General features: G+C 45.9%; 1 protein-coding gene across 3 annotated transcripts in view; it reads left to right on the top strand.

Annotated features, from left to right (window-relative positions):
* The window catches only part of SPECC1 (sperm antigen with calponin homology and coiled-coil domains 1), a 186,360-nt gene that overhangs the window by 93,103 nt on the left and 70,437 nt on the right, over positions 1-22,820 (top strand). For all 3 annotated transcript variants that reach the window (XR_011557599.1, XM_070735451.1, XM_070735452.1), the window contains 4 exons: positions 4,707-6,005; positions 8,054-8,280; positions 14,548-14,755; positions 21,149-21,222. Coding sequence is in view for 2 of the 3 variants with exons in the window: in XM_070735451.1 (XP_070591552.1) it covers positions 4,707-6,005; positions 8,054-8,280; positions 14,548-14,755; positions 21,149-21,222 (1,808 nt within the window). In the remaining variant the exon portion in view is untranslated. The remainder of the gene's footprint in view (positions 1-4,706; positions 6,006-8,053; positions 8,281-14,547; positions 14,756-21,148; positions 21,223-22,820) is intronic.

Here is a 22,820-nt window from a genome sequence, read left to right as displayed (position 1 = left end):
GGAACTCCAGGGGTAGAGGGTTTCGCTTCCAAAGGGGAGCTTCATCTAACAGGGCTTCAAAGAAACCTAGATGGTAACCTTTCCTCTATTCCCATAGGGGGTCGCCTAGCTCATTTCGCCTTTAATTGGCGTTTCACCTCCAAAGACCCTTGGGTCATTGACACTGTTCAAACAGGTCTTCTTTTAGAATTTGTTTCTCCTCCCCCAAGACGTTTTATTTCCTGCCCTTCTCCCAGGTCATCCTCTGATTGTAACCGTATGGAGGAGGCCATTTCTCATCTATTGTCCATCAGAGCCATTCAACCGGTCCCTTCCGATCAGAGGGGCCTAGGTTTTTACTCCATTTTATTTATGGTTCCAAAGTCCTCCGGAGGTTGGAGAGCTATTTTGGATTTAAAGAAACTAAACCTATTCATCAAATATAGGAAGTTTAAGATGCACTCCTTGCCTTCTATTTTGGCCGCCATCCACTCGGGAGATTTCATGACTTCCTTGGACCTCACTGAGGCCTACCTTCACATTCCTATAGCCAAATGCCACAGAAAATTTTTACGTTTTTCTTTTCAAGGCAGGCACTTCCAGTATAGGGCGATGCCTTTTGGCCTCTCCTCGGCCCCTCGGGTCTTTACAAAACTCTTGGGGTCCCTGGCGGCCTATATCCGGGCGTTTCCCATTCACATTTTATGTTATCTTGATGATATTTTGATTCATGGGAACTCCCTAGAGAAAGTGAAAACAGACCTTTCTGTTACCATGTCAGTCCTTCAGGACCATGGATTTTCCATCAATTTTGATAAAAGTCATCTCCAACCTTCCACATCCATTGCTCACCTGGGATCCATTATTGATTCAGAATCCTCCCAGGTGTTTCTCTCTCCCGAGAGAAAACTCAGTATAGTGGAGTTAATTTCTAACATTTTATCTAATTCTTCAGTATCCATAGTCACTCTATCTTCCCTTTTGGGGAAGATGGTGTCATGCATAGGCATCATTCCCTGGGCTCGCCTTCATGCTAGGGAACTCCAGTGGCTCCTGTTACCTTTTCAGAGATCGGGGCACAGCAACTCAAATCGACGCATTGTCATCCCACTGAGTGTTCGCAGATCCTTCAAGTGGTGGAAGTCTCCGGCCATGGACAAAGGATCCCCGTTCAGGTGCCCGGATCAATTTGTCATCACCACAGATGCCAGTCTATCGGGATGGGGCGCCCACGCCCAGGGGATGATAGCCCAGGGCACGTGGTCCCCGGAGGAAGCTTCCAGGCCAATCAATTGGCTAGAGTTAAGAGCCGTTTCCCTGGCGCTGAAGCATTTCTCTCCTCGCATTCCCAACCGGCACGTTCTCATTCTCACCGACAACATTGCCACAAAAAGCCATATCTGCAGACAGGGGGGCACGAGATCCAAGGCTCTCATGAGGGAGGCCCTCAAGTTGGGCCTTTGGGCGGAAAAACATCTCCAGTCGCTCCTAGCCGATCACATCTCCGGGAGTCTCAACGTCCAGGCGGATTGGCTATCCCGAGCAACGATAGACCCAGGAGAGTGGAACCTCCATCAAGACCTGTTCCATCAAATCACCCTCAGATTCGGCCTACCAGTCCTGGATCTCTTCGCGACCAATGCGAACGCCCAACTCCCTCGCTTCTATGCCAGATTTCCATCCCCGGGAGCGGAAGCAATCAATGCCCTCCGGAGTCCATGGCCTCCAGGCCTACTCTACGCATTTCCTCCAATTCCAATCCTCCCGGACGTGATTCACAAGGTCCTCACCGAGAGGGCCCGAGTAATCTTAATCGCCCCTCATTGGCCCCGCCGGCCCTGGTTCGCGGATCTCCAACAGCTGTCCGTCCAGGACCCTTGGCGACTCCCCGTTTCGGGGGATATGCTGCGGCAGGGGGCCTCTTTCCATCCAGACCCGGAGTGGTTCCACCTCACCGCCTGGCTGTTATCAGGAGAGATTTAGAACTGCGTGGCCATGACCCCGATTCAGTGGAGGTCATCTTAAAGGCCAGAAGGGGCTCGACCAATCGAATCTATGACCACACGTGGTCCAAGTTTCACCAGTGGTGTCTACAGGAAGGTTTCTCCCCTCTGTGCATCCCCATACACAGAATTATTTCCTTCCTTATCCAAGGCTTCCATAAAGGGCTTTCCACCAGCACCCTCCGGCGTCATCTGGCAGCCATCTCATCTGTCCTGGGGGGCCCCCGCAGACAGCCTCTCCGATCCTTCCCTGAAGTTCAGGAATTCCTCAAGGGCATAGCCAACCTCAGACCTTCCAAGGTCCACAGGTATCCATCCTGGGATTTGCCACGGGTTCTCCATTCCCTCACGCAGGCTCCATACGAACCCCTAAAATCGGCATCCCTCAGGTACCTATCCTTTAAGGTAGCTTTCCTGGTGGCTATTACCTCTGCCCGACGCATTTCGGAGCTGGCTGCCCTCTCAATCAGGCAGGACCTTTGTCAATTCCATCAGGACAAGGTAGTTTTGCGACTGGACCCCACCTTCTTACCCAAGGTCAGTTCCATGTTCCACAGATCTCAGGATATTGTCCTACCTTCCTTCTGCCTCCAACGAGACCATCCCTTGGCAATTAGATGGCACACCCTGGATCTCATCAGAGCGCTGAGAATATATATCCAACGCACAGGACCCTTTCGAAGGTCAGAAGCACTTTTTGTAGCCTATCATCCCAGAGTCATGGGGGCCAAAGTGTCTTCAACAGTACTGGGCCGTTGGATCAGAGGGACTATATCTAAGGCCTATGAGTCGGCCTCCCTCTCCGTTCCAAGGAACATCACAGCGCATTCCACCAGGAGCGCAGCCACCTCGGCCGCTTGGGCGACTCAAGCCCCGTTGGAGGAGGTCTGCAAAGCAGCCACTTGGGCCTCGCCAAATTCCTTCATCAGGCACTACAAGATTGATTCTTACGCTTCAGCGGACGCTGCCTTCGGCAGAAGGGTACTCCAATCCGTTATCTCACACGATAGCAATCTAATCCCACCCTAGGGACCATCTATTGGGTATGTCCCATGTGACTGCTGGACCCGCTCCTTCAGTACGGAGAATAGGCGTTGATTGCTTACCTGAACGCCTCTTCTCGTACGGTGAGCGGGTACAGCAGTCACTTCCCGCCCTTGTATGTGTCTTCTTTACCTTTCTATACTTTTCTTCCTCTAACAATGAGAGTTGAACACTACAGAGCTTCACAGCTGAGCCTAGTCTATGGATTCGCGAATTCTGGGGAAGGGGCGGATCCGGCAAGCTTTTTTAATACTAGGCTCAGTTCCATCGGATTGGACGTGAGCAACCCATGTGACTGCTGTACCCGCTCACCGTACGAGAAGAGGCGTTCAGGTAAGCAATCAACGCCTATTTTGCAATGACATATGACGTCATTGGGTGGGAAAAAACGTGGTATAGGAAAAAAACCGCGAAGTATTTTTTTAATTAATATTTTTTGAAAAACCGTGGTATAGGCTATTCGCGAAGTTCGAACCCGCGAAAATCGAGGGAACACTGTATTGTTGTTGTAAGCCGCTCCGAGTCTCTGGAGAGGGGCGGCATACAAATCTAATAAATAATAATAATAATATTTATTATTATTATTGGAATCAACCCCCCCCCCCCCCCCCGATGTCCTTACTGCTCCTACCCTGCTGGACTTCCGTAAGGCCACAAAGACCTGGCTTTGCCAGCAGGCCTGGGGGCCATGAATTTGACATCTGTCATGGCCGAATCGTGTTGAGTGATATGTATATGTATTGATTGCAAACTTGAGTTGTGGGTTTTTTTAACTGGGGTTTTATAGTTTTAGATTTCTATATATAGCATAGCATAGCATGGCATATTTATTTATGTATGTATGTATGTATGTATGTATGTATGTATGTATTTGTATGCCACCCCTCTCCGGAGACTCGGGGCGGCTAACAGCATAGCATAGAATAGAATAGAATAGAATAGAATAGAATTCTTTATTGGCCAAATGCAATTGGATACACAAGGAATTTGTCGTTGGTGCAGATGCTCTCAGTGTACATTAAAAGAAAAGATATGTTTTTCAAGAATCAGGAGGTAAAAAACCCTTAATGATTGTCATACAGTACAGATAAGCAATCAGTAAACAATCAATATTAATAAAAATGTTAAGGATACAAGCAACAAGTTTGACTTCTTTTTCATTGTGTTTGTATCTTTTTTGTATTATTATAAACCGCCCTGAGTCCTTCAAGCTTGGGTGGCATAGATTAAATACATTAAATACATTAAATAAATAAATAATTTTTTTTTTGGAAATATATTTTTATTGATTTTATAATGTGGTTACATAAAAACAAACATAAAACAGTGCACAGTGCATGTGCCCATCACCTGACCGACAGAGAAACCCCCATCACCACCACCACTCAATTAAATAAATTAAATAAATTAAATAAATTAAATAAATTAAATAAATTAAATAAATTAAATAAATTAAATAAATTAAATAAATTAAATAAATTAAATAAATTAAATAAATTAAATAAATTAAATAAATTAAATAAATTAAATAAATTAAATAAACTAAATAAACTAAATAAATTAAATAAACTAAATAAATTAAATAAATTAAATAAATTAAATAAATAAATTAAATATTAAGGGGTAGTGGCATTAGAGAGGCTGAGAACCACTGATCAATGTCATGTTTTCCTTTTGTAGGTCCCGCCCCATCCTCAAAGCGCACGGGGATCCCTGCCCCGCGGGAGCTGCCGAGCGCCGTCGCCCGGGAAAAGGCGGCCCTGAGGCCTAGGAAAGCCCAGCCCAGCCCGACGTCTTCCGGGGCACCCACCCCCACCAAGCATTCCCGGCCGTCCCTCAAGCCCAAGAATGAGACGGAAGTCGGCGACAAGGCGGGCCTGGCGTCCCAAGTCAAGGAGCTGCTGGCCGAGGCCAAGACGAAAGACTCGGAGATCACCAAGCTCCGCAACGAGCTGAAGAGGCGCCAGGACAAGGAGTCGGACGGCCTTCCCGGTTTGGCGGACGCACCGTCGGTCGGCCTTCCAACCGAGGTGGAGTCCGTCATCCGGGCCCTGCAGGAGAAAAACAAGACCTTCCAGAGGGAACTTCTCAACCTCGCCGAGGAGAACCGACTCTTGAAAGACAAGCTGAACCGACAGGAACATTCGCCGCTGTCCGATACCAGCGGCAGCCTGCCCACCCCGACCACGCAAGAGTCCAGTTTTGGCAGCCCGACTCAGCCGTCCCTATGCAGCAACTCCACCAGCGGCGGCGGCCTCTGCGTCAACGGACCACCGCTGCGCAACTCGGGCTCGTCCAGCAGCGACGTGACCAAAGCGTCGTTGTCCCCCGATGCCTCCGATTTCGAGCACATCGCGGACGTCCCCTCCAGGCCCCCATCGTCCTCTGGCGGCAACGTCTTCAAGAGCTCGCAGTGCTCCACCTCGGGGAGCTCCCCCAACAACGCCAGCGACCTCTCGGTGGCCTCCCTCACCGAGCGGATCCAGCGGATGGAGGAGAACCACCACTGCACGGCGGAGGAGCTCCAGGCCACCCTGCAGGAGCTGTCCGACCAGCAGCAGGTAGTCCAGGAGCTGACGGCGGAGAACGAGAAGCTGGCCGAGGAGAAGGCCATGCTGGAGAGGTCCTTCTGCCAACACCGGGAGCGAGCCGAGCAGCTGAGCCAAGAGAACGAGAAGCTGACCACCCTCCTGCAGGACCGCCCCAAAACGGACGAGAGCAAAGCCAAAGTTCACGAGCTGGAGCTGCGCTGCGCTGAACTGCAGGAGAAGGCCCAGTTCGAGCGCGAGAAGATGCTCAACATCCAACAGCAGCTGACCAGCAGCTTGCGGAGCTTGGAGAGGGAGCATCAGGAGGCCCAAGCGGCGGTCAAGAACCTGGGAGAGGAAGCCAAGAGGTTGGGCGGCCACCTGGAAACCGAGCGGCTGAACAACGGCGCCTTAGCCCGGACCCTGGAAGACTGCAAGGTCCACCTGGAAGGTTTGTCATAATTTTCTTTAAATGCAACCGGCTTTGTTATTTTAGCCAGGTGTGTATTATGCCCTACTGTTCTTTGCCCATGCTATCATGGGGTCTTTAACTATACAGTGGTTTGTTTGTTTGTTTGTTTGTTTGTTTATTTATTTACTTACTTACTTACTTATTTACTTATTTACTTATTTATTTATTTTGTTTGTTTGTTTGTTTGTTTGTTTGTTTGTTTGTTGGATTTGTATGCCGCCCCTCTCCGTAGACTCGGGGCAGCTAACAACAGTGGTAAAAACAACATTTTATTTATTTATTATTTAGATTTGTATGCCGCTTCTCTCCGCAGACTCGGGACATGCGACAATCCAATACTAAAACAGCTAAAAACCCTTATTTTAAAAACCAATCATACATACAAACATGCCATACATAAATTGTAGAAGCCTAGGGGGAAAGAATATCTCAGTTCCCCCATGCCTGACGACAGAGGTGGGTTTTGAGGAGCTTACGAAAGGCAAGAAGGTTCCTCTACTTACGAACTTTATTTGTTCTGTGACCAGGTTCTTAAGTAGAAACGTTTGTAAGAAGAAGCAATTTTTCCCATAGGAATCAATGTAAAAGCAAATAATTTATTTATTTATTATTTATTTATTTATTCGATTTTTATGCCGCCCTTCTCCCTAGACTCAGGGCGGCTTACAACATGTTAGCAACAGCACTTTTTAACAAAGCCAGCCTATTGCCCCCACAATCCGGGTCCTCATTTGACCCACCTTGGAAGGATGGAAGGCTGAGTCAACCTTGAGCCGGTGATGAGATTTGAACCGCTGACCTTCACATCTACAGTCAGCTTCAGTGGCCTGCAGTACAGCACTCTACCTGCTGCGCTACTCCAGCTCTTTAATGCTTGCGATTGGGGAAACCACAGGGAGGGTTTCTGCGAATAATGTTTTCCAAGCCCTAAGTCTTTGCAGGGTTGCTCTAACTTGCTCTGAATAAATTTCTTTCCAGCCCTAACCAGGTGCTAATGAAGTTCTCAGCTTTTACCGGCTTGCAAGCTCTTTCATTGTTACTCTCTGCCAAGAATGTTTTCCAAACTCTGTAGGGTTTTTTGTGTGTGCTCCAGATGGTTCTTTCCAGCACTAACTAGGTGGTAGTAATGTTCCCAGGGCTTGCAAGATCTTTCATTGTTACTCTCTGCCAAGGATGTTTTCCAAGCCCGAAGTCTTTGCAGGGTTTTTTCCATTGCTCTACTTGCTCAGAATGTTTCTTTCCAGGTGCTAATGATATTCCCAGCTCTTACTGGCTTGCAAGCTCTTTCACTGTTACTCTCTCCGAATAAAGTTTTTTTAAAGCCCTAACCAGGGGATAAAATAATGTGCTGGCTAAGGACGCTAGCCAGATGAATACCTGGGAAGCAGATTCTTTTCTCCATTTTCCTCTTATAGAAACATAGAAACATAGAAACATAGAAGACTGACGGCAGAAAAAGACCCCCTGGTCCATCTAGTCTGCCCTTATACTATTTCCTGTATTTTATCTTACAATGGATCTATGTTTATCCCAGGCATGTTTAAATTCAGTTACTGTGGATTTACCAACCACGTCTGCTGGAAATTTGTTCCAAGCATCTACTACTCTTTCAATAAAATAATATTTTTTCATGTTGCTTTTGATCTTTCCCCCAACTAACTTCAGATTGTGTCCCCTTGCTTAAGACCTTCCACCATTTTTGTAGCCCGTCTTTGGACCCGTTCAATTTTGTCAATATCTTTTTGTAGGTGAGGTCTCCAGAACTGAACACAGTATTCCAAATGTGGTCTCACCAGCGCTCTATATAAGGGGATCACAATCTCCCTCTTCCTGCTTGTTATACCTCTAGCTATGCAGCCAAGCCTTCTACTTGCTTTTCCTACTGCCCGACCACACTGCTCACCCATTTTGAGACTGTCAGAAATCACTACCCCTAAATCCTTCTCCAGTGTGTCTTATGCTCCGAAAAATACTGTAAATGTTGGTTAAAGCTCTGGTGTAATTTAGTTCCATCTTCCCATGCGTAGGTTTGAAGATTGAGAGCGAGTCGCTGCGTTCCCAGCTGGAGAGCGAGAAGCGGAAATCGGCCGCCATCGATGCCCTGGAGCAGGCGGCCGGCCGCTCGGACGTCCACGAGGTGCTGCGCGGGATCCGAACCGAGCGAGACCAGTTGGAGCAATCCTGCACGGAGCTGAGGCAGGAGCTGCTGAAGGCCCACAGCGAGGTGAAGACTCTGCAAGGGCAGCTGGCCAAGGTAAGGCCTTCTGCAGAGCCTCCAGAGGCAGGGGCAGTGTACCTGAGAAGGCCATGGCGGGAAAGGGGGGGTCTCGTTCTTGCAGACTTTCTGCATGGTGGAAAGTGACGTTTCCACACACGTTGTATGTTTGAGCTCACCCTGTGGGGTGCTAGCAGCGATATTACGGGGCTTATCCATAAAGTAAGGTTACAAGGTACGTAACCCTTCGCAGGGAAAGTTGGTACGAGGGTCGGCCAGAAAGTAATGCACCACATTTTTTTTCTTCAACAATTATTTATTGAACACCAGGAAACTTACACACAAGAAAGAATGATGTTTCTTCTACACCCCCTATTTTTTTCACGTAATCTCCATCCAGTTCTATGGCCTTCCTCCAGCGAGACACAAGGGCGTGAATGCCCCGTCATTGCCACTCCTTGTTCTGGTCACTGTACAAATCACCTCTTCGCCATTCTCAAAATGCCTTCCGCAAATGGCATCCTTTAATGGCCCAGTAGAACTGACCTGCTTTTATAACTATAGAAACATAGAAGACTGTCGGCAGAAAAAGACCTCATGGTCCATCTAGTCTGCCCTTATACTATTTCCTGTATTTTATCTTAGGATGGATCTATGTTGATCCCAGGCATGTTTAAATTCAGTCACTGTGGATTCACCAACCACGTCTGCTGGAAGTTTGTGCCAAGCATCTACTAAAATAATATTTTCTCACGTTGCTTTTGATCTTTCCCCCAACTAACATCAGATTGTTCCCCCTTGTTCTTGTGTTATCTTTCCTATTAAAAATCATGATTTACGACCCTGATGGGCAGGGTCCAATACGGTCATAACCCAAGGACAAATGAAAAATATGAAAAATCTGCACAGCTTTTGGAAGAGTAGTCTCTGCTACTGTATTGGCAGTTCTGTGTTAGCAAAAACTTCAGAAGAGAAGGATTTAGGGGTGGTGATTTCTGACAGTGTCCAAATGGGTGAGCAGTGGGGTCAGGCAGTTAGGAAAGCAAGTAGGATGCTTGACTGCATAGCTAGAGGTATAACAAGCAGGAAGAGGGAGATTGTGATCCCCTTGTATAGAGCGCTGGTGAGACCACATTTGGAATACTGTGTTCAGTTCTGGAGATCTCACCTACAAAAAGATATTGACAAAATTGAACGGGTCCAAAGACGGGCTACAAGAATGGTGGAAGGTCTTAAGCATAAAACGTATCAGGAAAGACTTCATGGACTCCATCTGTAGAGTCTGGAGGACAGAAGGAAAAGGTGGGACAGGATCGAAACATTTAAATATGTTAAAGGGTTAAATAAGGTCCAGGAGGGAAGTGTTTACACAAGAACAAGGGGGCACAGTCTGAGGTTAATGGGGGGAAAGATCAGAAGCAACGTGAGAAAATATTATTTGATGAGTATTATAATAATATTATCTACTACTGAAAGAGTAGTAGATGCTTGGAACAAACTTCCAGCAGACGTGGTTGGTAAATCCATAGTAACTGAATGTAAACATGCCTGGGATAAACATAGATCCATCCTAAGATAAAATACAGGAAACAGTATAAGGGCAGACTAGATGGACCGGGAGGTCTTTTTCTGTCGTAAGTCTTCTATGTTTCTACTAACTCTGCTGCAAACACGGCCCCTTTCAGACGGGTGGACTTCAACTCCCAGAATTCCCCAGCCAGCCATGCTGAAGTCCACCCGTCTTAAAGGGGCCATGTTTGTAAATACATTGGCCGGTTTGGCTATTCCAGCACACCCTTCTCTGCCCAGCCTCCCTAGTGATTTATTCATGCCTAGCCCAGTTGTGACGTTGTGCGGTTATGTGCAGTCAAGTCACCCAGCAAATCTTGGACTTGTGACCCAATAAACCTTTGCTGTACTTGGAAGCAAATCGGTTCACGGAGTGGCCTCTAACCAGCAGGTGTCTTGCACCTCCCTGGGAAAATTTGTGTGTGTGCGTATGTGTGTGTGTGTTTGTCCAATCTCGCAACTGGATTTGGAAGCTCTTGAAGGAGAACGGGGGGGGGGGGGGGACTATTGGTGTTGGTCAACCCCTGAGGCTTAGAATTGGTTTGTCCTCTTTGTGTCTAACTCTGGGGATTTGGATTCCTGCTGCGATTTGTTTTCCTTTTTTTAAAGTTTATCTTATCCATCCATCCATCCATTTATCTATTATCCCTCTCTCTCTCTCTCTCTCTCTATCATCTAGCTATCACCTGTATCTTTCTTTCTTTCTTTCTCTCCCTCCCTCCTTCCTCTGTCTCTATATCACCTATCTAAAGTATCTATATTGTCTGTCTGTCTGTGTCTGTCTGTGTGCCTCTATTTTCTTTCTGTCTCTCTGTCCCTATTATCTACCTTTATGTCTTGTCTTGTCTCGTTTCTATTCTACCCTACTCTGCCTATCTGTCATCCATCTGACTGTCTCTCTGTCTGTCTCTGTCTGTCTACTCATCTGTTATCCATCCATCCATCTATCTCTATTATCTATCAGTCTGTATCTGTCTTTCTGTCTTGTTTCTATTCTACTCATCTCTACTCTACACTCTATCTACCTATCATCTACCTATCACTCTGTCTGTCTGTCTGTCTGTCTGTCTATCGTCTGTTTTTCTTTATTATCTTTTTGACTGATCTCTACTCTTCATTCTATCTAACTACCATCTCTCTCTCTCTCTCCCTACTTACCTACCTAATTACCTATATCTGTCTGTCTTATCTATCTATCTATCTATCTATCTATCTATCTATCTATCTATCTATCTATCTATCTATCATCTCTCTCTCTCTCCCCCCTACTTACCTACCTACCTATCATCTGTCTCTCTGTCTGTCTGTCTATCTATCATCTGTCTATCTTATCTATCTATCATCTCCCTGCCTGCCTACCGCCAGTCTGTCTGTCTGTCTGTCTGTCTGTCTGTCTGTCTGTCTGTCTGTCTGTCTATCTATCATCTATCTATCTATCATTTATCTATCTACCTATCTATCTATCTATCTATCATCTGTCTATCTATCATCTATCTATCTATCTATCATCTATCTATCTATCATCTGTCTGTCTATCTATCTATCTATCTATCTATCATCTATCTATCTATCATCTATCTATCTATCTATCTATCTATCTATCTATCTATCAATCATCTGTCTGTCTGTCTATCTATCTATCTATCATCTATCTATCATCTATCTATCTATCATCGTCTGTCTGTCTGTCTGTCTATCTATCTATCTATCTATCTATCAATCATCTGTCTATCATCTATCTATCTATCTATCTATCTATCATCGTCTGTCTGTCTGTCTGTCTGTCTATCATCTGTCTGTCTGTCTGTCTGTCTGTCTAGCTATCTATCATCTGTCTATCTATCTATCTATCTATCTATCTATCTATCTATCTATCCTATCTATCTATCATCTATCTGTCTATCTATCTATTTATCTATCTATCTATCTATCTATCTATCATCTGTCTATCTTATCTGTCTATCATTGTGGTCTGTCTATCTTTCTGTCTGTCTGTCTATCTTATCTATCTATTATCTATCTATCTGTCTGTCTCTATTATCTATCTTTCTATGTCTATTCTGCTCTATTATCTATCTACTTACCTATCATTTATCTATCTAACACATTTAAACATCACCCATCTCCCTCGCAGAGGGAACCTGGGTGGCATCCAATAGTATATCAAAAGCCTAAAAAACAGTATATAAAATTTGAAAAACTTTCATGGAAGCCATAGAAAAGCCCAGGACTATTGAACAAATAGTCCTTGACTTATGGCCAGAATTAAACCCAAAATTTCCATTGCAAAGCAAGACGGTTGTTTTCCCTCCTTTTATGACCTGTCTTGGCACAATTGTTAAGTGAATCACTACAGTCGTTAAATTAATAACACGGTTGTTAAGTGAAGCTGGAATCCCCATTCACTTTGCTGGGGACTGCAGAACACGCCAGCTGTGATAAATATGAGTCGGTTACCAAGCATCTGAATTTTGACCATGTGGTTGTAGGTGTGGAAAACGGTCACTTTTTCCCGTGTTGTCGTAACTTCAAACAGCCATGAAATGACCCATTGAAAGTCAAGTACTGTACTACCTGTACATCACAAGCATGTATGTATGTATGTATGTATGTATGTATGTATGTATGTATGTATGTATATACATATACCATATTTTTCGGAGTATAAAACACACCTTAGTTTTTGGGGAGGAAAATAGGGAAAAGAATCTGCTTATGCCTTATCTGGCTAGCGTCCTTAGTCTGGTCAGTTTCAGCACATTATATTATTATTATTATTATTATTATTATTATTATTATTATTATTATTATTATTTATTAGATTTGTATGCCGCCCATCTCCGAGGACTTGGAGCGGCTCACAACAAGAAAAAAAATAGTACAAATCCAATATTTAAAAAATAGTTTAAAACCCTTAACATAAAAACAACCATACATCTCATGCAGACCATACATAAAGTGGAAACGGCCCAGGGGAATCAATTCCTCCATGCCTGACGGCAGAGGTGAATTTTGAGGAGTTTGCGAAAGGCAAGGAGGGTGGGGGCAGTCCTAATCTCCGGGGGGAGTTGATTCCAGAGGGTCGGGACCACCACAGAGAAGGCTCTTCCCCTGGGTCCCGGCAGATGACATTGTTTAGTCGACGGGACCCAGGGAAGGCCAACTCTGTGGGACCTAATCGGTCGCTGGGATTTGTGTGGCAGAAGGCGATCCCGGAGATATTCTGGTCCGATCCCCTGATTAGGGCTTTAAAAAAACCTTATTCAGAGAGAGTAACAATGAAAGAGCTTGCAAACCAGTAAGAGCTGGGAACATTATTAGCACCTGGAAAGAAACATTCGGAGCAAGTAGAGCAATGGAAAAACCCCTGCAAAGACTCAGGGCTTGGAAAACATTCTTCTTCGCAGAGAGTAACAATGAAAGAGCTTGCAAGCTGGTAAGAGCTGGGAACATTGTTGGCACCTGGTTAGGGCTGGAAAGAAACATGTCGAGCAAGTAAACAATGAAAAAAACTAGAAAGATAGGGTTTGGAATGCATTCTTGGCAGAGAGTAATAATGAAAGAGCTTGCAAGTGGGTAAGAGCTGGGAAGATCGGTAGCACCTGGTGAGGGCTGGAAAGAAACTTATCTCTACATGGGGCTACCTTTGAAGAGTGTTCGGAAACTTCAGATCGTGCAGAATGCAGCTGCGAGAGCAATAATCACAGGCTTCCCCAAATATGCCCATGTTACACCAACACTCCGCAGTCTGCATTGGTTGCTGATCAGTTTCCGGTCACAATTCAAAGTGTTGGTTTTGACCTATAAAGCCCTTCATGGCACCGGACCAGAATATCTCAGGGAGCGCCTTCTGACGCACAAATCCCAGCGGCCGGTTAGGTCCCACAGAGTGGATCTTCTCCGGGTCCCGTCGACTAAACAATGTCGTCTGGTGGGACCCAGAGGAAAAGCCTTCTCTGTGGCGGCCCCGGCCCTCTGGAACCAACTCCCCCCCGGAGATTAGGATTGCCCCACTCTCCTTGCCTTTCGTAAACTCCTTAAAACCCACCTCTGTTTACATTGTCTTTTTATTGTTGTTAGCCGCCCCGAGTCTGCGTAGAGGGGCGGCATACAAATCTAATAAATAAATAAATAAACTGAGATATCTCCCTTTGCCTATGCAGTTTTATGTATGGTATGTTGTATGTATGATTTTTAGACAATGGGGTTTTTTAGACTTTTAATGTTAGATTTATTATTATAGGCTTTTAATATTAGATTTGTCATTGGATACTGTTTTTATCACTGTTGTGAGCCGCCCCGAGTCTGCGGAGAGGGGCGGCATACAAATCTAATAAATAATAATAATAATAATAATAATAATAATAATAATAATAATAATATTTGGAGCAAATTAGAGCGATGAAAAAAATCCTGCAAAGACTTAGGGCTTGCAAAACATTCTTCGCAAAGAGTAACAATGAAAGAGCTTGCAAGCTGTAAGAGCTGGGAAGATTGTTACATTCAGAGTATAAGGCGCTCCCTAATTATCAGCCTCTTTTAGGGAGGGAAATGGTGCGTCTTATACACTGAAAAATACGGTGTGCACGCATGGGGCCAGTGGTATCGGTTATAAACCGCAAGCGCCCGCCACAATTGTAACTTTTTCCAGCGCTGTTGTAAATTTCAAAAAATCCGCTAAATGGCCGTTCGTAACTTGAGGACTTACACCGTCCCTTTCACGCCCGCTTTGCGCAGGTGGAGAAGGAAGGGGAGGAGCTGAAGGAGACGTGTGCGGGGCAGGCGGAGCAGCTGAGCCAGACGGGCCTGAGGCTGCAGGAGAAGAACGCGGAGAGCGAAGCGGAGCTGAAGAACCTGAAGGAGGCCATCTTTGAGCTGGAGGACCAGGTGGAGCAGCACCGGGCCCTCAAGCTGCACGACGACCAGATCATCGGCGACCTGGAGAGTAGGTGGCGGCTGGCTGGGTGGGAGCTGGAACACACACACACACACTCCTGTTTTGTCTTCACTGCAGCCCTGCGAGGTAGGATGGGGGAAAGGGAGCAGATGGGACAGGACCTGCCCTGTGACCCTGTGCAAGTTATTTTCTTTCTTTCTTTCTTTTCTTTCTTTTTTTCTTTCTTTCCTTTTTTCCCTTCCTTCCTCTTTCCTTCTTTCCTTCTTTCTTTCCTTCTCTTCCTTTTTCTTTCTTTCTTTCTTTCTTTCTCTCTCTCTTTCTTTTTTCTTTCCTTCCTTCCTTCCATCTTTCTTTCTTTCTTCTTTCTTTCCCTCTCAGTCTTTCTCTTTGTTTCCCTCCCTTTCCTCCCTCCCTCCCTCCTTTTTCTTTTAATCCTTTCTTTCTTTCTTTCTGTCTTTGTCTTTCAAACTTTTTTTTCTTTTTTCTTTCTCTTTTTCTGTCTCTTTGTCTGTCTTTCAATTTCTTACTTCCCTCCCTCTTTCTTTCTTTCTTTCTTTCTCTCTTTCTTTCTTTTTTCTTTCCTTCCCTTTGTCTTTCTTTCTTCTTTCTTTCCCTCTCAATCTTTCTCTTTGTTTCTCTTCCTTCCCTCCCTCCCTCCCTTGCTTATTTTTCTTTTAATCCTTTCTTTTTCTTTCTTTCTTTCTGTCTTTGTCTTTCAAACTTTTTCTTTTTTCTTTCTCTTTTTCTGTCTCTGTCTCTCTTTCAATTCCTTCTATCTTTCTTTCTTTCTTTCTTTCTTATTTCATGCCATCTCTATGTTGGTTGAGACAGTCAATGATATCTTGGGTCCCATTTGTTGGGGGTCAAGGGAAAGGGAGCGTTTTTCCTTCTCTTTCTGCTCAAGATCCCCATGGACAATTGATGGGCCACTGTGGGACACAAAATGCTGGACTCGATGGGCTTTGGCCCCATTCAGCAGGGCTCTTCTTAGGTTCTTCCTTCCTTCCTTCCTTCCTTCCTTCCTTCCTTCCTTCCTTCCTTCCTTCCTTCCTTCCTTTCTTATTTCGTCCCATCTCTATGTTGGTTGAGACAGTCAATGGTATCTGGGGTCCCATTTGTTGGGGGTCAAGGGAAAGGGAGGGTTTTGCCTTCTCTTTCTGCTCAAGATCCCCATGGACAATTGGTGGGCCACTGTGGGACACAGAATGTTGGACTCGATGGGTTTGGCCTGATTCAGCAGGGCTCTTCTGAGGTTCTTAAGTTCTTATGTTCACTGTCCCACAACCACATGGCCAGGATTTATGGCCCTTCTGTTGAAAACCAACATTTACTTCTGGTTTCGAGTGGAAAAAAACACCCATCGCAAACAATAGGTTTGTTTAATTTACCGCTACAAGAAGGCTATGGAATTGAATGTCATCAGGTAATGATCCAGTTAAGGACCCACATAGCTTACAACCATATAATCAAGATCAGCCCTAAGCTCTCTGGATGAGGCACGATTGCCCCCTGCTGGCTGATGTTAGGCATGTTCAGGGAGCTGAAATTGATTTTACAAGTGGAACATAAAATTTAATTACGGTATTTTGCAGGACCCAAAATATTCCTTTGGATCCTATGAAATGAATCAATTTTATTTTTCAAAACAATTCAATTTTATCTTGCAAAACAAATCAATTCTATTTTGCAAACAAAAATCAGTTTTATTTTGCAAAAGGACTCATTTATGTCATCAGGCTTGAGCCGTTTAAATCTTAGCCCCTGGCCAACAAACAATTGTATGATTGCTGTATGAATGACTGGAATTGATTTTTAATACAATTAGGGATTTTAGTTAACCGTGTAGTTTTAATTTCATTGGATTTGTTTCATGGTAATTTACTGTTTTTCATCTGTTGTGAGCCGCCCTGAGTCCAAGAGAAATCCAATAAATACCGTATTTTCCGGCGTATAAGACGACTTTTTAACCCCTGAAAATCTTTTCCACAGTGGGGGGTCGTCTTATACGCCGGATACTGATTCCAGGCTCCGGAGGGAGCTCGGGCGGTGGCGAGAAGACGGGATTCCGGGTGCCGAGCGCCACCTGCCCGCCGTTCCAGCGCCTCGGCCTGCTCGCCCGGCCTCTTGCCCGGTGGGGAGAGCAAAGGCGGCGCCGGGAGTAGCGGAGGCGAGGCGGAGAAGAAAGAAGCGGCGGATAGCTGGCGAGGCACTGGCTAGAGGGCTGGACTTCACCGCTTTCCTGCCGCTCCCACCGCCGGCTTTGCTGGGGTTGAGCGCCACGCCCGGCGGCAGGAACTGCGGGGGGTAGCCGGCATAACGAGCCCTTGCCGCAGCTATCCGCCGCTTCTTTCTTCTCCGCCTCGCCTCTGCTACTCCCACCGCCGCCTTTGCCTCTTGCCCGGCGGGGAGAGCAAAGGTGGCAGCGGGAGTAGCGGAGGCGAGGCGGAGAAGAAAGAAGTGGCGGATAGCCGCGGCAAGGGCTCGTTAGCCGGAGCATACGCCAGCTACCCCCCGCAGTTCCTGCCGCCGGGCGTGGCGCTCAACCCCAGCAAAGCCGGCGGTGGGAGCGGCAGCAAAGCGGCGAAGTCCAGCCCTCTAGCCGGCGCCTCGCCAGCTATCCGCCGCTTTTTTCTTCTCCGCCTCGCCTACACTACTCCCGCCGCCGCCTTTGCTCTCCCCGCCGGGCAAGAGGCAAAGGCAGCGGCGGGAGTAGTGGAAGCGAGGCGGAGAAGAAAGAAGCAGCGGATAGCTGGCGAGGCGCTGGCTAGAGGGCTGGACCGTGCCGCTTTGCTGCTGCTCCCACCGCCGGCTTTGCTGGGGTTGAGCGCCACGCCCGGCGGCAGGAACTGCGGGGGGTAGCCGGCATAACGAGCCCTTGCTGCAGCTATCCGCCGCTTCTTTCTTCTCCGCCTCGCCTCCGCTACTCCCGCCGCCGCCTTTGCCTCTTGCCCGGCGGGGAGAGAGCTGAAGGAACACGTACCAAAACTGGGGACAATCTTACGTCTCCCCTGCGCGCTCCTCCCCGCGTGCCTTCACCTCCCAGCCCAGCCCAGCCCGCCTGAAACCCAATAACCGCGACCATCCAGCCATGCCTCCTCTTCCCGCTGGCGCCGACCAAGACGCGCACGGGAGCTTCGGAAGGTGCAGCCGGCCGCCAGAGCCCCGGGGGAGCCTTCCCGCACACCGCCCGGGCCGAGGGAGAGGGCCAAGCGGCGGCCAGTATGCCGGCTGCGGGTGGTCGGCCGGGCGGCCTTTTGCCTGGCTGGCTGGTCCTGGCGCTCTCTGGCACTCTGGTTTGGGCGCCGCCGCCGCGGGTGACGCTCCTCTGCCCACCGCTCTTCCACTGCGAGGAGGACGGCGTGGCGCTCTCTGCCGACTGCTCCGAAGGGGCGCTGGGCTCCGTGCCCGCCGGCCTCAGGCCCTTCACCGCCTACCTGTAAGCCCCGCGCTATCCCGCGCTTCGCCTGCGGCTTCTCCCGGGGAAGGGGAGGGGGAAAGGGCAGAGCTGCCTGCCGGAAATCCAAGGACGACTTTAGCCGGATCCCCAAAGGAACGGAGGAGCATCTCTTTCTCTCCCTCCCTCTCTCCCACTCTTCCTCTCACTCTCTCTTCCTCCGCCTGTCTCTGAACCGCTTGAAGTTTCGCCCCCACTGGTCCTCGTCGCCTCTCAACCTGCGCTTTGGAAAGGTGTTCGCCCGTCTATGTGTAGCGTAGCTGAAGGAACGCGTACCAAAACCGGGGACAATCTTAGTCTCCCCTGCACGCTTCGTGGTCGTTTTCACCGAGCGGCGCTTTTGCATTGAAACCAGACAGCCGCCCGCTCATGAATAGAATATAATAGAATAGTTTATTGGCCAAGTGTGATTAGACACACAAGGAATTTGCATTGGTGCATATGCTCTCAGCGTACATAAAAGAAAAAGATACATTTGTCAAGAATCATGTGTACAACACTTAATGATTGTCATAGGGATCAAATAAGCAATGAAGGCGGAGAACAAGAGAGAGGGAGAGAGGTGATTCTTGAAGCATATGGTAAAAAGCACCCAAATAATAAGAAACACCCCCCCCCCCAGCACACACCTGTGTTTGAAAAGAATAAAAGAGAAAAAAACCCCAGCCCTCAACTGGTTTTGGAAATGATTCGAGTGTGTATACACACACACACACACACACACACACACACACACACACACACGTGTAAGGGGGGAAGAGAGACAGGGATGGAAAAAGAGGAGAAGTGAGAGGGAGAAGGAATGAGGGAAAAAGGGAGGAAGAGAGAGAAATGAGAAACATAAGAGAGAAAAGGGGGAAAGACAGGAGAAGAACCCAGAAATGAGACAGTGGTATAAATTTGAGGAGGGATGATTGATGATTGACTGTATTTATAAGGGGATGTTACATGGGATTGTATATATGAGGGGGTTATTTATGTGTGTGTGTGTGTGTGTGTGTGTGTGTATGTATGTATGTATTTATTTATTAGATTTGTGTAATTTTGGTTGGTGGTGTGCCCCAGGATTTTGTAAATGTAAAAAATGTGCTGCGGCTCAAAAAAGGTTGAAAATCACTGCTCTAGCAGGTGGTAAATCAGCACTCCTTTTAACTGACAAGGGACCCATTTCCCAGACTTTGATCATTTCTCCAGGTATTTTTGTACCTACTTGACCAACATTATTAGTGGTTGCAAAATTGAATGTTAAACTGGATGCATTTATTTCTGCCTGTTTGTATTTGTTCTTATGTTTAACCATTGAAAATGTACTTTTCCTCCAAAAAGAATCATCTTTCCATATTTCTTAGGCAACATTTTAAAATAACTTTAAAAGCTGAGGTCATATTATTCATCCTGCTCTGTATCATAGCACACTGCACAGTACTGAAAATTGGCAGGGTCACTAATTAAACCCGACAAGTTAAAATCTGTTTAAGTGACATTGCAAGAGGATAAAGACAGAAAGTGCGGAAAGAGGAAAAAATGGATGGGCTGTTTGGATTGCCATATCATGATATCACATACAGATTCTCATTCCATAATAGATTCTCACATAGGTGTCAGCATGCTGCATGTTAGACTGAAAGATACCTGCAGAATAGATGATAGGAGAAAGAAAAATAGCCAGGTTCACCTTTTTGTGTTGACAAATTATGATGAGTTATAATAATAAACTTAATTGTGGTGAGGAGAAATATGAGAGGCAGACAAGACAGATAGACAGAGACATATGGAGAGAGAGACAGAAGAGTGCTCCCACTTGGCTCTCTCTCTCTAAATAATTCATTCATAATTTTAACAATAAGATCTTCATCATTAGTAATTAAAATATTGTGTTATCATGTTCAGAAATGATTTTTTTCTCAATGCAAGTACATCATAGACCTAGACTCAGTTTTTGACAGTCAGAAGAGGGGTAGTCTTATACGGCGAGTATATCTCAAATTCTATATTTTAACTGGAAAAGTTAGGGGGTCGTCTTATACGCCCAGTCGTCTTATACGCCGGAAAATACGGTAAATGATTTTTATTTTGCAAAACGAATCTATTTTATTTTTCTAAAAAAGGAATCCATTTATTTTGGTCAAGAGCAGATTGCTCATCCGCAAAGGGCGTCAGATTCTAACCGAGTAGGATGAGACCTCGGAGGTGTTCTAGTCCAGCCCCCTACTCAAGCAGGAAACCTTATACCAGGGGTAGGCAAAGTTGACTCTTCTATGACATGTGGACTACGACTCCCAGAAGTCCTGGGTTAGCATGATTGACTCAGGAATTCTGGGAGTTGGAGTCCACAAGTCATAGAAGAGCCAACTTTGCCTACCCCAGCCCTACACCATTTCAGCCAAATAGCTGTCCAGTCTCTTCTTAAAAACCTCCAGTGATGGAGCATCCATAACATCTGGTGGCAAGCTGTTCCTCTGGTTAATTTTCCTTGGTGTTAGGAAGTTTCCCCTTAATTCCAGGTTGTTTCTCGCCTTGATTATTTATTTTTATTTATTTATTTATTTAGTCCAATACACAATGAGGGTTTTAGTGGGTATATATCTATATACACATAGTAAAATACGTGATGAAGGTTATAGAGGAGATATTCATAGTAAAATATATCTAAGAAAGACTAGGAAAGAAGATATGGTAATAGAACATATCAATGAAAGAATAGAAGAAGAGATATAGGAATAGAAGAAAGGTATAGGAGATATAGAGAGCAATAGGACAGGGGACAGAAGGCACTCTAGTGCACTTGTACTCACCCCTTACTGACCTCTTAGGAATCTGGATAGGTCAACCGTAGATAACGCAAGGGTAAAGTGTTGGGGGTTTGGGGATGATACTATGGAGTCCGGTAATGAGTTCCACGCTTCGACAACTCGGTTACTGAAGTCGTATTTTTTACAGTCAAGTTTGGAGCGGTTAATATTAAATAAATGCTTTTTCCTTCCTAGATAACCTGCTCAAATTGGAAGATCACAAGCTGGAATTGGAGAGACAACTGAAGATACTGAATAAACAAATTAAGGTGAGCTTCCAATGTAAGAGAATATTTTTTAGCTCAGGGTTGAAATGTGGTGGTCCTTGCAGACGTTTCATTACCCAAGTAGGTAACATCATCAGAGCTAGAAAGGGAGTGTGGGTTTGTGGAACAGGAGGAAGACGGGGAGGAGAAGGAGAATTGCCAGGTCCTTGGTGCTCTCTAGAAGCCTAGTGGCTTTCTTGCAAACGTTTCATTACCAAACTAGGTAGCCTCATCAGCATTAGAAGGAAGCTGGGTTTGCTAAGAAGAAGAGGAGGAGGAATTGGAATGTGAGGTCCTTGTAGCTCTCTGAGCTTGGTGTTATCCTGGACACAAATTGTTTCAACTCCTACCCTCAAAACGTCGCTACAGAGCACTGCACACCAAGGCAACTAGAAACAAGAACAGATTTTCCCCGAATGCCATCACTCTGCTAAACAAATAATTCCCTCAACACTATCAGACTTTCTACTAAATCTGCACTCCTATTTCTACTAGTTTTTTCTCATGATTCCTATCATCCTTTTCCTCCCACTTAGGACTGTATGACTGTAACTGGTTGCTTGTATTCTAAGATTTTTATTAATATTGATTGTTTCTTCATTGCTTATTTGACCCCTATGACAATCATTAAGTGTTGGACCTCATGATTCTTGACAAATGTGTCTTTTTCTTTTATGTACACTGAGAGCATCTGCACCAAAGACAAATTCCTTGTGTGTCCAATCACTGTTCACCCTTTTTGAGACTGTCAGAAATCACGACCCCTAAATCCTTCTCTTCTGAAGTTTTTGCTAACACAGAACTGCAAATACAATACTCAGATTGAGGATTCCTTTTCCCCAAGTGCATTATTTTACATTTGGAAACATTAAACTGCAGTTTCCATTGCTTTGACCACTTATCTAGTAAAGCTAAATCATTTGCCATATTACAGATGCCTCATGGCATCGGACCAGAATATCTCCGAGACCGCCTTCTGCCGCACGAATCCCAGCGACCGATTAGGTCCCACAGAGTGGGCCTTCTCCGGGTCCTGTCAACTAAACAATGTCGGTTGGCGGGCCCCAGGGGAAGAGCCTTCTCTGTGGCGGCCCCGGCCCTCTGGAACCAACTCCCCCCGGAGATTAGAACTGCCCCTACTCTCCCTGCCTTCCGTAAAGCTCTCAAAACCCACCTTTGTCGTCAGGCATGGGGGAACTGAAACACCTCCCCCGGCCACGTACAATTTATGTATGGTATGTTTGTGTGTGTGCTTGTAAATATAGTGGGGTTCTTTTTAAAACTATTTTAAATACTTAAATTTATTGAATTTATTTGGATTTGTACGATTGTTTATATTGTTTGTTGTGAGCCGCCCCGAGTTCGCGGAGAGGGGCGGCATACAAATCTAAATAATAAATAAATAAATAAACAGGGAACCCCTGATTCGCTTAACAATTAGGTTCACAAGTGCAGTGACTCGCTGAACGACGGTGGCAGGAAAGGTCGTAAAGCAGAACGAGCTAAAACGAACCAAATGTCTCACTTAGCGACAGAAATGCGGGTCCCCACTCGCTGTGGTCGTAAGTCGAGGACTGCCTGTATCCCATTGGCTGTTGTTG

Source organism: Erythrolamprus reginae, chromosome 1 (genome assembly GCF_031021105.1).
Source record: "Erythrolamprus reginae isolate rEryReg1 chromosome 1, rEryReg1.hap1, whole genome shotgun sequence".
Lineage (NCBI taxonomy): Eukaryota > Metazoa > Chordata > Lepidosauria > Squamata > Dipsadidae > Erythrolamprus > Erythrolamprus reginae.
The sequence above is the reverse complement of the archived record's forward strand: the minus strand, read 5'-3'. Positions and strand labels throughout refer to the sequence as shown.